General features: G+C 39.9%; 1 protein-coding gene across 4 annotated transcripts in view; it reads left to right on the forward strand.

Annotated features, from left to right (window-relative positions):
* PLCB1 (phospholipase C beta 1) overlaps window positions 1-14980 on the forward strand; it is a 400784-nt gene that overhangs the window by 273434 nt on the left and 112370 nt on the right. For all 4 annotated transcript variants that reach the window (XM_005238625.4, XM_027788411.2, XM_027788413.2 and 1 more), the window contains exon 10: window positions 8947-9093. In XM_005238625.4, coding sequence (XP_005238682.1) covers window positions 8947-9093 — 147 coding nt within the window. The remainder of the gene's footprint in view (window positions 1-8946; window positions 9094-14980) is intronic.

The following is a 14980-nucleotide window of genomic DNA, read 5'->3' on the forward strand; positions in this document are numbered from 1 at the left end:
GTTGCTTACTCTGATCTCATCACCTGGTTCAGCATCTGGCCACTGTAACTGTTCTTTCTCATCCTTATCATTTCACTTAAAACACTTGTTGACCATTATTGCCACTTCAGCTTTACATGTTTGATCCTCTTTGTTTTGGCTTATATTGTGACATATGATACTATTCATAATTCTTCTCTGAATAATCTTCTGTATACAGACACATTTCTGATACTCTGTAGTCAAAACCTAGAGTCACGAGACTGGGTGCAGCGTCAGTGTTCCCATTAGGATCCTTGCTGTCAATTCAACAGTTAATTAAGTTAAGCATAACTTCTGTCCATTAGATCTGTAGGACTGCCTCTGTGGTTTAGTTAACTTATGGGTTCGTATGGTTGGTATATTTGATGCCATGCATAGTTACCTCTTTCGTCAATGACTTGATAGTAAAGTGTCCTGCCAATCAATTATTTTATTTTCCAACCACCTTTTTGATGCAGCTACATACAGATGCATTGCTGTTCTCTGCATCTTGTCTGCCTTTCAAGATGATGGATTTCTAGGCATCTTCTTCCCAATTCAGCTCTGTATTTTGGATTTTTTCTTTTCTTGAATGATTAGCTACCTAGCTTGAATTATTACTTGTGTGTTCATATTTGATTTCCATCCCATTTACCTGGTTCATTACAGCTTTACCATCTTGTTTGGATAACAGCTTCCAGAGACCTGTCTGTTCTTTAAACCCTGTGTTGTTGATCCTACTTTTTCAGATAACGAAAGGCTGTATGAAACCAGACCTACTGCTGATCAGTGTGGTAGCCTCTGGACTTCTTTTGTGTGGCTCAGCTTTCAAATTCAAAGAAACTCTGATCTTCTAGTCTGACCTCAGTTTATGCTTGCAGTCTGCGCTTTCAGCAGATTGGTTTTTCAAATAAGGAAAAATTTGAATTTAGAAACTCTGTTAAATGCTTGACTAATATTCAGATACAGAGATTCAGATGTTTTGCCCTTCCTCGACTTACATATTAATTTGATAAAACTGACTAGTGTGAATTTTTCCCCTTACTGATCACTGAGAAAATTCTAAAATGGAGGAGTTACTGACAACTCCTGCTTGTGGTGTGTAAATGATGGTTGTTGGTATGTAGGTATTTTTCAGTGTCTACAGATCTTGACCTGAGGCATGAAAGTCTTTTCTGTCCCCACTGTTTTTTCTAAAACAGAGGAGCACTGACGTTTCTGGGGTAAAGCCCAGTAACGCCATTGTAGGATTTTTTTTCAGTCTGGGCTGACCTTGCATCTTATTCTCTCTTTGTGATGACTTTGTTATTAAGAGGATATTGTTTGGATGATGCAGTCCTGTTCTGCCCTGGTTTACAAAACTGAATACAGACTGAAATTCCAGTTACACCATAGCAATACAGTAATAGCACATGTGTCTGGAAAGCCAAACAGGTTTCAGCATCACTTCCAAAATCACTTGGATGCACACACTGCAAGTGTCATCAGAGTGGCTCTGGCACATTGTGTCCCACACAGTGTGAATTTTATGTAAATTCTTCCTTGTGAACATCTCTGCTGGCTCACAAAGCTAGAAAGCATAGAGTAGCTAATGTGTGCCCAGTGTCAAGAGACACACCGGAGGTATATGCATCCTACTCTACAGCATGCATGAAAATTTTAATATCTAATGAGCTGTAAATTGTAGTGCTGGTTTGTGAAATAGTATTCCCAATGCGGCATGCTGTACAGATCTCTCACAGGATTATAAAATATCTGCTTTACTTGGTGGATTTTAATTTTTGAGCTGCAAGGGCTGCTCAGTTGTAGGGGATTACAGTGGATGTGATTAATATTACAGATTGCATTGGAATAGACCTGATTTTGCTGTCAGACAAAATACTAATGTAATTCTGTGTTATTGACTATGAGATACCAAGTGCCGATTAATTGTTTCTCTTCCTTTTTTGTTTGTTTGTTTTCTTTTTTTACTGTAATAACATCTCTTTGCACAATTGTGCCTCCCGGTTACATTGTAACTGAGTAGATAACAGCATGGGCATAAACAAATGGAGGGCTCTGTTAAGTTTGCAAATATATAGAAAGAAAAGATCCATGCAGCCAAACCTGTTGACTACTTCAAAGCTAATGCACATCTTAATTACCATACAAAACATCCACAAATTTAAGGCACAAGCAAAGGCAGTGTAGAAGTTGCAAGAGTGAACTGCAAAGAAAAGTGTGCAGCTAAGTAAGTTGTCTTTTCTGCTTTCAGTTGTGCCTCTCTTGTTTTCTGTCCTACTCTGTCCCAAGACTTTGCCCGAAGGACGGGAAGGCTCCTGGGGGCAGCCTAGGTGGACCCTGGGGAAAATCAGGTAGCAAACAAGTAGCTGCACATATACACCCTACCTGCTGAAATACAAGGGACGAAGTTTAGATCAAGCAGTTGGGATGAAAAGTTTGCAGGATTAGCTGTATTTTTGTATTTCTTCTGGTCTGCTGCACTGCTGGGGTTTTGACCTTTATCCTGGGCCTCTGCAGAGGGCACTGAACAAGTGAAGAAGCTTCTTTCAGAAGCTTAGCCCTACTTTGAACCCTCATGTCTCTTATCTTGTGCTTGGCAGGTGTTGAGTAAGCAGGGGGTTGTTTACCTCCTCCACTTGATGAGCTGGCAAGCTCCCAGGGACCCACTAGCATTTCACATCCAGAACAGTATGCTGGTCATGCTGGCACACTAGAGGGGATGGAAGGCAGCAACTTGTCGAGTTACTTGTGTCTCATTAGGCAGCAGGAGAAGGATTGTTGTGTCAAAAGCAGCCTGTGCTTTTGCCAGCCCTGGAAACTGCATGTGAACAGTTTCATATGATGCTACTACGTCTGTGCTTGCACAGCAAAGTGCATAGTGCCCTGGACCTGCACAAGGACTGTCACAGGCTGAAAAAAATATGCTGGGTTATCTCGATCTAGTCAAAGAGGATTATAAAGAGCCCTGTGGATAACACAGTAAGTCTTCAAATAGAGGAGCCTCTCAGAAGTATGTTCACAAAGTACAGTCTATCCTATCAACCAGTTCAACTGACTGGCTGGAATCCCTGCTTCAGGACAAATTTGTGAGCACCGTCTCCCAGGAATGGGGACGTTCCAGATCTTGTAAACTGCAGGAGAAAACGTTTTGCACAGTGAATGTTGACAATATCTAAGAACCATGGAAGAGAGGAGTCACTTCATTACCCCTATAGATGATGTGAATTTTCAATAGGTCCTTTGCCAGCAGTATGCCACCTGCCTGAAGACAGCTTCCAAGAAAAAGGATTTGGGATGACGGAAGTGACTTCTGCTGTCCTTAAGAGCTGATAAATGTTGACCACAAAGAAGCCCGGTTTGTTGTGGGCAATGTAACAGTTAGATTTTTATGTATTTTTCTTTAAGCTACCATCCAGGAACATTTATGTCTTTGATCCAATGTAACAGAACTTGAAAGGCTTGGGATCATGTAGCTGTAGCTAGTAAGGAAATACTGTGAAATATGCAGAACTTGCCACTGTTTGTGCTTTTTTTTTTTTTTTTTCCTCCCCGCCCCCTGTAACTATTTTGGAGCAGGCAGGTGGAGCCAGGGATGCAGAAAAAGATGAAGCTGCTGCACAGACACTTCCCATGTTTCATGTAATGAAGCTGATCACAGCCTGGGAGATTCAATAGAATCTCACAGCATCCCTGTTAAATAAGTTACTCTTATAGTGTGAAATTACTTCTCCTTCCTACCAAAATTTAGTGGAAAAAATACCAGATTTGGTTGACTTCACTTGACCATTAGTCTGGTGGTTCTTCTTTGATCTCTGCATGAATTTCACCACCCTGCAGGTCACATGGAGCAGCTGTTCAAGGTGTCCTGTGGAACCACTTGCTAAGAAGCTGCTTCATGCTTTGCTGCAGGCGAAATGCTGAATGCTGGGACATTTTTGGAGTCCCCTGTATGGGCTTCCTCTTCCTTTCTGTAATAAAGGATGACATTTGGAGGCAGCAGGTGGGACAATCATTGACAAACTCTCTGCCAAACAACTGGCAAATGAAGTTGAGCTTCCAAATTAAAAGTGTGAGGTAGAATGGGGATTGTGGACACGCTGCAAAAGGACTGTTGCTGTGTGCAACCAAAGCACAAGCAGAGCTTAAATCCACAGTGCAGAAAATTAGCTCAGGGATAAAGCCAGAACCTGATTTGGGTAGGTCTGTACGAGTCTGGCCTAGATTTGTCTGATGAAACACTGGCACAGGAGCTTCATAATGTGATTAACAGTTTGTGTGGCAAGGAAGAGGTCCTGGCTGAGTTTGTGTGAGCAAGGAAGCGGTGCTGGCTGTGAGGGTACTTTGCCATGCATTTCGTGCCTAGAAGGTAGTGGGCAGAAGGTTCAAAAGGCATGGAAGAATCCAGGTCCCCTTTTTTGGAAGCTTCCTTCCCATTTGGAGAATGGATTTTGGAAGGTATGTAGATGTGTAAAGATGTAGATGGATACAAAGGCATTTCCAGACTTGCCAGTACCTCTAGCTCTTGTAGGTTTTAAATTCAGGTATGTTTTTAGAATTATGTAAAAGTTTATATAATTTACACACAAGTGTTCAGCTATACATTTATAATGTTGAGGTGTTGGGAATGTCTGTGATGAAAAGTTTTCATCAAAAAACATCCAAAACATTGGATGTTTTTCTGTTTCTTCTCAGTACTGGTTCTTATATTTTACAGACCTGTTCCACTACAGAATTGAAACATTAAAATTGATCTGTTATTTATTCGGCTTGCACAAAGCTTTAGCCATCCACTTTTGCACGCTTTGGCAATCAGATACCCTGCAGCTGACATTCATCTGAAATTTCTTCTGTCTAGTAAGTCCAGAGGAGAAAAAATACCCACGTTAACCATCGCACACAACATCTGAGTATCTTCTCTCCTGTGTAGGAGCTGGATGGTTCTGACAGACTTTGCAAGGCATCCAGCTGCGGCACATTACATGGTCACTTCTGGGCACGATGTGCTCAGACGGCACTCGGCACTCGTCCTCCAAGCGCCAGTAGATTTGCATTACGCTAAGAACAGAACAATAGTTTATAATATCCATAATTTTCACTTTCCTGTTGAATCGGCAGCCAGTGCCGGCAAAGGGGCCTCGTTGAGGAGAGGCTGCCGGCGGCTGCAGCGGGGCCCGCGCCGGCCGCTGGCTCAGGGGGCAAAATGGTGGCGGCGGCGCCGGGTGAGGGAAAGCGCGGGAGGCCCTGAGGGGAGCGGGGGAGGGGCGGAGCGGGCGGCGCCGGCTCCTCAGGCAGCGTCCCGGTGGCACTGCGCGGGAAGGGGAAGTGCTGCACGGTTAAACGGCCCAGACACCACAGGAAAAAGGAGGGGGTTTTATGTTTTTGCTGTTTAAATGTTTTAATAAAGCACTACCAAGTGACCCCGCAGGGAAATTTTTAATTAATCATGTAAATTAGAGAAGAGAGGTGGAGGGGCTGGAATTTTTCTGTGTTGGTAAACCCCAGCCCTCACAGAGAAAAGGATCCTTACTGAGTTCTGTGGCTGTTGACATAGCTGCTGATATGGTTACATCTGTGTTTGCTCTTTTGATCTGGCTTTGCCAACTTAGCTAAAAGAGAGTCATCTGGAGTCCCGTCTTTCTTTGCATTGCACTTAGGATTATTTAGTAAGGTCTCGAACCAAAGTTGCTGAAGTCGATGGCAGCATTCCAGCAAACATGGGTGAGCTCTGGGCCTGCCTCTGCTCTAGGGAGAGACATTAGATCAAATCCAGCATGTTAGTGGTGAGTGAAAAAGGCAATTTTAAGTATATAAAGCACACTAGTTATTTTGAAGGTTTCATTGAAGACCTAGGGTTCAGGTGATTTTAAGGCAATGATGTGAAGGGAAAAAAAAAAGAAAAAAAAAAAAGAGGTGCATCTGTCTTTCTCTGTGTCTTTTCCTGATGTGTTCATTTTCCCTTTACCTTTTTGTATCTAAACATATCATTAAATCTTCCTAATGCATATCTGAAGAGAAAAGGTGACAGCTATAATGGAAAGAACTGATCACACATTATTTTTTCTTGGCAATGTCTGCAGTAAATTGTAATATGCTTAAGGAAACAGAGAACAGATTTTTCCAATAAATAGAGGTTATTTCATTTTGGATGGCTGTCCAGCAAGGATTGTCCTCACTGCAGTTGGCATCAGAATATCATCGACGTTGGTCACAAACAATCTACTCCTTAATGTCCAGGATACAAAGTCCCTTTGACATCTGCCATCTCGGTTCCACAGTCAAACTCTCACTGGTGCAATACTGGCTGTAACTGAACTTGGAAACTGTTTCACTGTCTGAAGTGCTGACTGCTTAATTATGATGGGGAAAATAGCATTCTACAGCCATAAGCTCAGATAACTGTGTCACTCAGAAACTATGTAATTATACAAGTGAATAATACTTGCAGTGATTTATGTTGATACCAGTGGCCATACACAGAAGGACCACTCTGCAGACCTTGTCTTACTTCAGTGTGGAAGGAAGCAAAGGATCAGAATGAACCACAAAACAGAGAGCAGGAAGGAGGTGCAGGCCTGGGCCTTGCTTCCTTTTATCCCAAAGGTGTTCAAGTTCACCCAAACAGGCATCAAGAAATTGTGCAGTTCAACTCCCACCTTAACCCACAGGTTTTCCATAGGGTATTGTCCAGCTAGTTTATTTGTCTTCAGCTTTAGGTCTCTGTGAGGACCATGTTTTTTCAGGTACACTGTGAAGATCAAACACAGAGATGACTTTGAGATGCTTGAATACTATGTCTACATGAATTGACCCGAGTATCTGTATAACAAAATGGAAGCCTTTCTGAACACTGTGTGATTATGATGCTGCAGGGTTTTTTTGAAGAATTTTGTGTGTGAAAACTACTATGTTTCAGTTTAGCCTGGAGCAGGAATGACAAAGCAAATTTAAACGTTATAGTCTGTCTGAAAGGAGCACATTGATGCTGAAGATGGTTCTGGACGAGCCGCCTCAAACATCAGAAGCTGCCAATCACTGTAACATGACATGACTTTGCTGGTTCCTGGTGTAGCAACCATCCATTTCAGATCTTACATTTTTTTCCTGTATGACTTTGCTTGTGTGGTCTGAATGTACCCCACAGACCATATCTATATCCCAGTGAACTTGGTGCAGAGTGTTTCTTTTAAGTGGAATTTAGCTCAAGCTAACTCTATGACAGCGCCTGATACCGTTTGCATTCATCATGTCTCTCTGGTAGATTCAGGTAGCAGATAGGTTGTTCATAAATCTTTAGTTTCATGAAAAAGCTTAGTGGTGCTTTTTTTCTCATTTTCTCCATCTTACTATATTTTTTTCTTGTCAAAAGGAAAGTACGTAGGCCTCTGTCTGTGGATGATTAATTATTCTATAACAAAGCAGCTGTGGAGCCTGGCAAAATTGCACTCAGATTAGTGTCTTAAAATAGTGGATGGACTTCATGTTTTTCTTTCCAACCATCTTACAGTTGTTGTCATAAGAATGAATCATAATTGCGTTGCTCTGTATTGTCACTATATTTCTCATCATATGAATAGTTTGTTAGTGCCACCATCTTGGGTTGTTATGAAAATGAGGCATCTGAACTTAAGACTGTTACATGTTTTCCTCTGTGATCAAGAGCCAAATCCTAGGGGGAAAGCACAGATTTTAAGTAAATGCTTTACATGCTATATTTGCATCATGGGGTTACAAGCTTTGTAAAAATGATGCAGGGTTGTCCATTACTTCTTCATATGCTAGAAAATTATGTGTAAGTTTATATGTTTTAGCATAAAAAGGGATTGACCCTAAAAGGGCAGAGTAGTAGAGTTAGGAGTAAAACTGGTCTTCCATTTTTCAGTGCTGTAGTTGATTGACTTAAGGGTTGGGGTTTTTTTGATAGATATACTATGCTGAGTGTTTTGGGTTGGGGACAAAATGTAAGAAATTCTCATTGTTGAGAGTCACCAGGCATGTAGCTGCTTCAAGGTTCTTCAGAGATACAGAACAACTGTTTTACTATAGGCAATAACTGAAATAATTAAAGCTATGTGGTTGGGTAATTCTACAGATGAAGTCTAGACAAAATAATAAAAATACCAGGCAAAGGAAAACATCTCAAATTAGTTCCGTTAAGCATTAATCTTCAAATACAGACTACTAGATTTTAATATTTTTTTTAGTCTAAATGTACAGATTGACACCCTAAAATCACCTTTACGCAGAAGGCTTTACAGAGAAATTCATCCTGATGCAATAAGGGCAGCTCCACTGAGATCAATGGTGAAACTTAATCTGAGGATAGGACTCGGCTTTCTAATTTGCCAGCAGCATATGAAATGATCATTTATGCTGGCACTCCAGTGAGATATGAATTGGAAGACAAATATAAAAGTTACAAAGCAAAATAATTCCCATTTGAAAGGTGGTTCATTTAATTTGCTTTGCTTTGCAGTTCCGTTGCAGTCATATACACACAAGGAATCATATTCAAAAGAGTTCAAAGTTACCTGTTTCTTCGTAGGGCTCACTGCTGGTTTCTTGGTTTCCTCTGGAAAAAGCATGTTTTCTTTTGTCCCCAGAAGACCCTTTTCCTTGAAAGGCTTAAATTTAGGGTTTCTGTTCTTATAGCCCTCTGTAACTCTGATTCCCCTGTACCCTTGATTATCTACTGTAGACACTGATTATGAAATGATTTATCTTTGGTACAGGTAAAGGGATGTGTATTACCCACAATTTATATGGCTGAAAATGAGGTAACAGTAGCAAAAGAATATATGAATAACTAGATGAAGGCCAGTCTGATGATTATATGGTCTTTCACATTCACCTTTCTGTAAGTGTATATTGAATGTAACATTTGTATCTCACAAAATCTGTGCTTGAAATTAATTGATGCTTTCCCTGGATCTGTGTTTCTCTCAGGACAGATATCAGTGGATGGATTTATGCGGTATCTGAGTGGAGAAGAAAATGGCGTTGTTCCACCTGAGAAACTGGATTTAAATGAAGATATGTCTCAACCACTGTCACACTACTTCATCAATTCCTCACACAACACCTACCTCACAGGTACAGTGTTGGAGAGATCTGTTTTCTTTTCTTACAAAAATACATAGTGTATTTGCAGTGATACCATGAAATGTACTAAAAGCGTCAGCAGTAAATGCTGATGGAGCTTAGTCTTCAGAGAAGCAAGGGTAGCACTTTCTTGTTGTTCTAGCTGCTACACATACATCAAATATGCTTTTATTAACAGGTGAGCAGCAGTTGCGTTGTTTAGATGAGGTCTTGTCTGAAGCCCAGTGAAGTCTGTGGGAAGTTTCCCTCAACTTAGATAGGATTCCAGATTAAGGTCCTTATTTGGGGAGGATAGGGAACAATGTACTTTCGATGACAACCAAGGATAGCCAAACAAGTATGGGAAACATCTCTGTAACTAATAAGTTTGCCCCTAAATATTAAATCTGACAGTTCGTTGAACTCCATGAAATTTTCTTTGATTCAGATTTTAGAAGGTCTCAATATGGCATATAGCTTTCTGACAGTTCTTTCATATCTTCAAGGAATGGAAATCTGGTCTTTTAGTATATCTAATGTCTGAGCTGAAAATTTTAGGTGCAATCATGTTTTTAAAAAGGCTGTGCGCCCAGAAGCTCCTGTTAATTTGAATTAAGAGTTGTGAGTCTGAACTGTATTGTTTGCATACCAAAATCAACAATGCTTTAAGATTCAAAAAAAATCTAGGACAGTTTAGAAATTCAACTTCTGTCCTCGTTTTCTAGTCTAAGATGCTGTTAACTTGTGAGAAAATAATTGTAAATTTACTATTTTAGTTTTGTTTATGTAGGCACAAATCTTTTTGACAAGCTGATGTGCAAGGGGCATTCTCTCCTATTTGATTTGCTGTTTGTTTTGTCATGTTTGCCAATGAGTTAGCATTATGTTAAAAAACAAGAAGTAATGCTACAGTGTGCACTAAAAAGGTGGCTCATGGATAACGTGAGGCTTTTTAATGTTATTAACAGACTTGCCTTAACTGATCAAGTTCTTCAGAATGCCAGTGTGCCAAAACATAACCAAAGCCATGCAGTGGTGATGCCCAGTTTAAACAGACCTTGGGGTAGTTACTTTCATCTGTTCTGTGTTTGTTGCAGCACTTTATACTGCACCTTCTAGTGCTTTCCTAAAGTGAATGAACTGTCATTGTTTCCATTAGACACCATTTTTCAGAGGTTTATGTCTTGGCTGTAAAATTTGTTTTGTGCTACAACTTGTCACACAAGTATTTGGCTTGACAGCTCTTTTGTTTCTCTGAATTAAAAGAAATGAAAATCTGTGTGGCCACTTTTAAGTTATGATTCCAATATGCAGAAATTAATGCACTTTGGAAGAGTGCAGACATGCCCAAAGCAAAAGCAATTTTTAATTATATTTTGCAGACCTCTTACTTGCAGTATGGACTTTGCTCTGTCAGTGAGGATTAGGACTCACTTAAGCCAAATGCTGCAGCTTTATACAGATTTTCTAGAAGAAAATAGTAAAGCTGTTTTGCAAATGTGGGAAGCGTAGGCCCACAGGCGGGACAGACAGTGCATTTTAAAGTTGGTCCAAAGAGATAAAATACTTCTCTCCCCTCTACCAGCATGTATTTGTAGCGAGTACCATACCACAGAGCTTTATCAGGAGTAATCAAGGCAGACTCACGTTCTAAAGGTCTAGAATCACAGAAGTACCAATGCACAAAGAGTTAAGGATGGGAACTGATGATTAGTCCAACCTATTCTGATGTTTTAACTGCACCATAAGTGACCTAACGTATTTAATTATTTCAGAAGAAAGAAGGTTTACCTTGAAACTTTGCAAATATGGCTAGACTTGTATGTGAAAGTCTGCAAATCCTCTCTGGTTGCATATACAGCTTTCTGTGCCTGCATTTCTAAATAATTTCAGAAGCTACATTTAGAACTATGATCTTCAGTCTTAATTTAACATAATATTCCTGGCTTAGTAAATTGGGGGGGGTAAGTCAGAGTAAACTCCAGTGATAGTGCAAAGTAAGTTTGAATTTCTTTCAAATTCCATTTCAGAGTGTGTATTTTTACATTTACAGGCACAAAACACATGCCTTTTCCTTTTAGTGGGATCATTATGTTCAATAAACGTATGGTAGCTGGCCGAAAATGGGATTAGTTTGATTTTTATCAACTGACAAAAATCTGACAGTCTTAGATTTTGCTTTGAGGCTAGACCAGCTAAAACAACCACGATGCCATTTGCTTTCTTCCAACAAGGACTTACTAAAATTAATAATTAATGGTGGCAGACTATTCTTTTTCCCAACACTATTTCAAAGGGTCTGCTCAAGTGCTCGTGGCTTTGGAAGGCAAGCTTCAGTAGCACCTTTGCTCTCATAGGAGCTGTGAAATAGCAACTAGTCATGTAATAATTATTAGGACAATAAGAAAACTGTTCAGTCTAGCAATACTTTATGATTACTGTGCTTAATGCCTTACCAATTCTTTCTCCCTTTGTTGGTTTTTAAACCCAGAAAAAGGATGAACAAAAAAACAACGTTATAACATGAAAAGAAACATGTTCACACTCTGAATTTATTTTTAATTATGCTCATCATTTTCCTAGCCTTTAGTAGAAACCCTTGGCAGTACATCAAGTCCTGATTATTTATTTAGAAGTGTTACTGCTTTCTTTTTCTTAGGGAAATGTAATTTTTAAGAAAAAAGGTAAAAATCCATGAAGAAAGAAGTGATTTATAAATCTAGGCTAGCTTAAAGAAATGTCACCTTTTGGAAACTTTTTTTTTTACTGTCTCTCATCTTTGTTCTCGCTGGTATCATATTTATTTATTTACTCCTTTGAATACTGATGCAGATTGTCTTTTGTGAGAAGATGACTACTCAATTAAGCAGACTCTTGAGTCAGATTCCTTAGGTGTCCTGCTCTGTCATGTTCTATTCTAGTTTGAACAGTTCATACTAGCACTGTTAAACCTCAGTTTATCTTTTTGTTGTCCTAGGTACCTGCCCTCCCTTAACCAGCTTCACCCATGCCAATTCCCTCTTTCTTAGGCCATACTGGAAGTGAGGAGATTTCTGCTTTTAAAAATGAGTTGCAACCTTGTAAAAGGGAGAGAAAAAGTCATATGTGTTATATCCTTAGAGGCAAAATTAATTATTCTAATACAGATCAGCAACTGTAACCAAAATTTCTAGAGGTGTCTTGCCTCCAGTAGCAGCAGATGTGAACACAAAGACTTAAAATAAAATTGTTTGGTCTGATCTGAGAGAACTGGTTTCTCAAGAAGGAGAGAGAAAAATCATGGCAGTGTTCTGTTTCCTTTAAGTAATGTTTCATTCACTACTGCTTAGTGAGTTTTCAAGATCCTCTGTGCCTTCTCTTATTTGCCTCTTTAGGCCAGCCAGTTGAAGCATATTGAAATAAGAGATGTGTTATTTGAGGCATATTGAAATAAGAAATGTTATTTTCTAAAACCTCCTCTTTAAGAACCTCCTCTTTAAAACTGTATTGAGGATTGGGTAACCTCTCTGACTCAAATAGCAGCATTTGAAGATCTTCAAATAGCTGAAATCTGTAAGACAAAGATACAAAGAGCCGGCAGCAAGGGAAGGGCTCTCTGAAGTAAGTACTGATGGACCCTACTCCCTCACTGCAGTTGCAGAGACTCAGGTGGTTGCACAGTATGTCGTTCTCAAGTGGATCCCACAGCTAGGATGAGGGTTACTCCACACACCTCATGCTGGATAGCATCCCTCACATAGACTGCTGCAGCACGGGAGCTGCCCAGGCACTGCTGTCAGCTCAGCAGAAATGCAGACTCAGAGGCTGGCCAGCCCCAGCCATCCTGGCATATGCAAGTGTTGCAGGTTCTGACTGACAGCAAGTGTATTCCTGCTGCTGGCTGGAACAAGCCTGACTGCATGTCCTGCTTTGGTCCAATGTAAAGTGTTAAAAATAACAGCCATAGGGTGAGACCCTTATTTTGACTTACATACAAGCAGTAGCAGAATATGTCACAGTGCAGGGTCTAACTCGCTTGTCCTAGGCATGGTGAAATGGCTTGGAAGGAAAATAAATTCAGATAAATGTACTGTGTCTAAAAAAAACTTAGCCACCTGCACCTTCTGTTGGTGCTGAGCCAGACTCCCAGCAGTATGGGGCTCTGAGTTTGCACGCTGCAAACTACAGTGTGTGACCCAGGGCACTGATCGCTTTTCCAGGATTTGCCTGGAGAGAGGAGGTTTAGCAACTCATGTTTGTGCAGGTACTTCATGCTGGGAGAAGCTAGTGCCATGGGTGGATGAGGGGGCAGAAAAAGCCTCTGTTTCTAGAGTAGTGGAGAGTCAGGTGATCCGAATACCTGGATCCAAATATCTCCTAGTTTTGGGAGGATACATATCTTTAAATGGTAACCAAATTTTAAGTCCATGTATTGCAAATAATGTTCATTTGGAAATGAACCCAACAAGGATGCACTTCCTGAGAAATGAGCAGCTTGAAGTTATCATAGAATCGTAGAATGGTTTGGGTTGGAAGGGATCTTAAAGATCATCTAGTTCAGCCCCCTGCCATGGGTGGAAGTGTGGAACTGATCTGTATGGGGAAACATGGGTCATATTCTCAGCTTGTATCAATTAGCACAGGCTCATTTTGCTTAGTGTCCTGTCAGGTATGATTTGGCCGATTATATTTTTTTAGAAAAGCATCTTTTGTCAAAATCTCTTTATCCAGTACAGGGTGATGGAATACAAATATTACCATAAAAATGGTATTACTGTAGATGTTGTATGCATTATACAAGGGAATACATAATGCTTTCAATTTCCAGTATTAAAAAATTGATCTGAACTCGGGATATTAAAAATATCATACTGGAAGTATTCCCTTTAGTGTCTGTGTTAGCACATTTTAGAATGCACTTATTAAAGGGATAGTTTGGAATAGATGCAAATAGAGACTCATACAACAAAAATTTATAAATAATATATGCAAAAAACATTTAAGGGAACTTTCCTAATATTCTGTGTTTCAGAAAAATAAGCTATTGAGACTATTAAAACATTTGCTAGCAGTTTGCACTCTGACTGGGAGTCTTTCTGAAGATTGAATGGTTTGGAGGTTGAATATCCTCTTATCCTTAGCAGGAATCCTTCCAAAATGTCTGAGCCTTATTAATAAGGTAGTGTTGAGAAGTGTCATGGCAAGCGATGCATGTCACGATTTACTTAAGCACTTTTGAAGGTTAAGGATCCTGTACTCCAAAACGCCTAGCAATAGTAAGCCAGTAGTCTCTCAGGAAGTATAGTAGAGTTTGTTAATCATAAAATAATTTCTTGATCCAAATTCAGTATGCTTTGAGGGAAAAGAAAGACAACATGACGACAGTTTTCTAAGTAAATGTAAGGTTTTTAGGCAGCAGAGTTCAGCAGATCCATATAATAAGAGCCAAGTCTTCATAAGCTTATGCTTAGGGATGACTATACAGAAATGTGTGCTATTGTACCTTGATCCATGTCTGTGCTTGTTTGCATCCTGAAAAGAAAAAGAGCCACTGCTTATCCCAGATGTTGGGACAGCACCAAAAAGGCTTTTGTGTGAGTGAAGATAATCTGCCATAACCAAAGGGGAAATACAGGAAAATGTTAAGTAAAAAAAAAAAAAAAAAGAAGAGCTAAGTTGTCACTTTGCTGACTCCATTTGAATTTTCAGAAACATCCAGCACTGGCCAAATTCTGCTGTTACCAATTTGTATTTCCCACTGGTTCCAGCAGGAGCTAAGAAATATTACAGATTTCATCAGGAGTCATGTTAATAACTTGTTGAGTATTTATGATTGCTCCAGTTCATGTATCAGACACAAACGGTAAACAGGAATTTTCAAATAGAAGGGGTTTTCTGTTACAGTTTTTAGTAGAAAGTA

Source organism: Falco peregrinus, chromosome 11 (assembly GCF_023634155.1).
Source record: "Falco peregrinus isolate bFalPer1 chromosome 11, bFalPer1.pri, whole genome shotgun sequence".
In the NCBI taxonomy this organism is placed as follows: domain Eukaryota; kingdom Metazoa; phylum Chordata; class Aves; order Falconiformes; family Falconidae; genus Falco; species Falco peregrinus.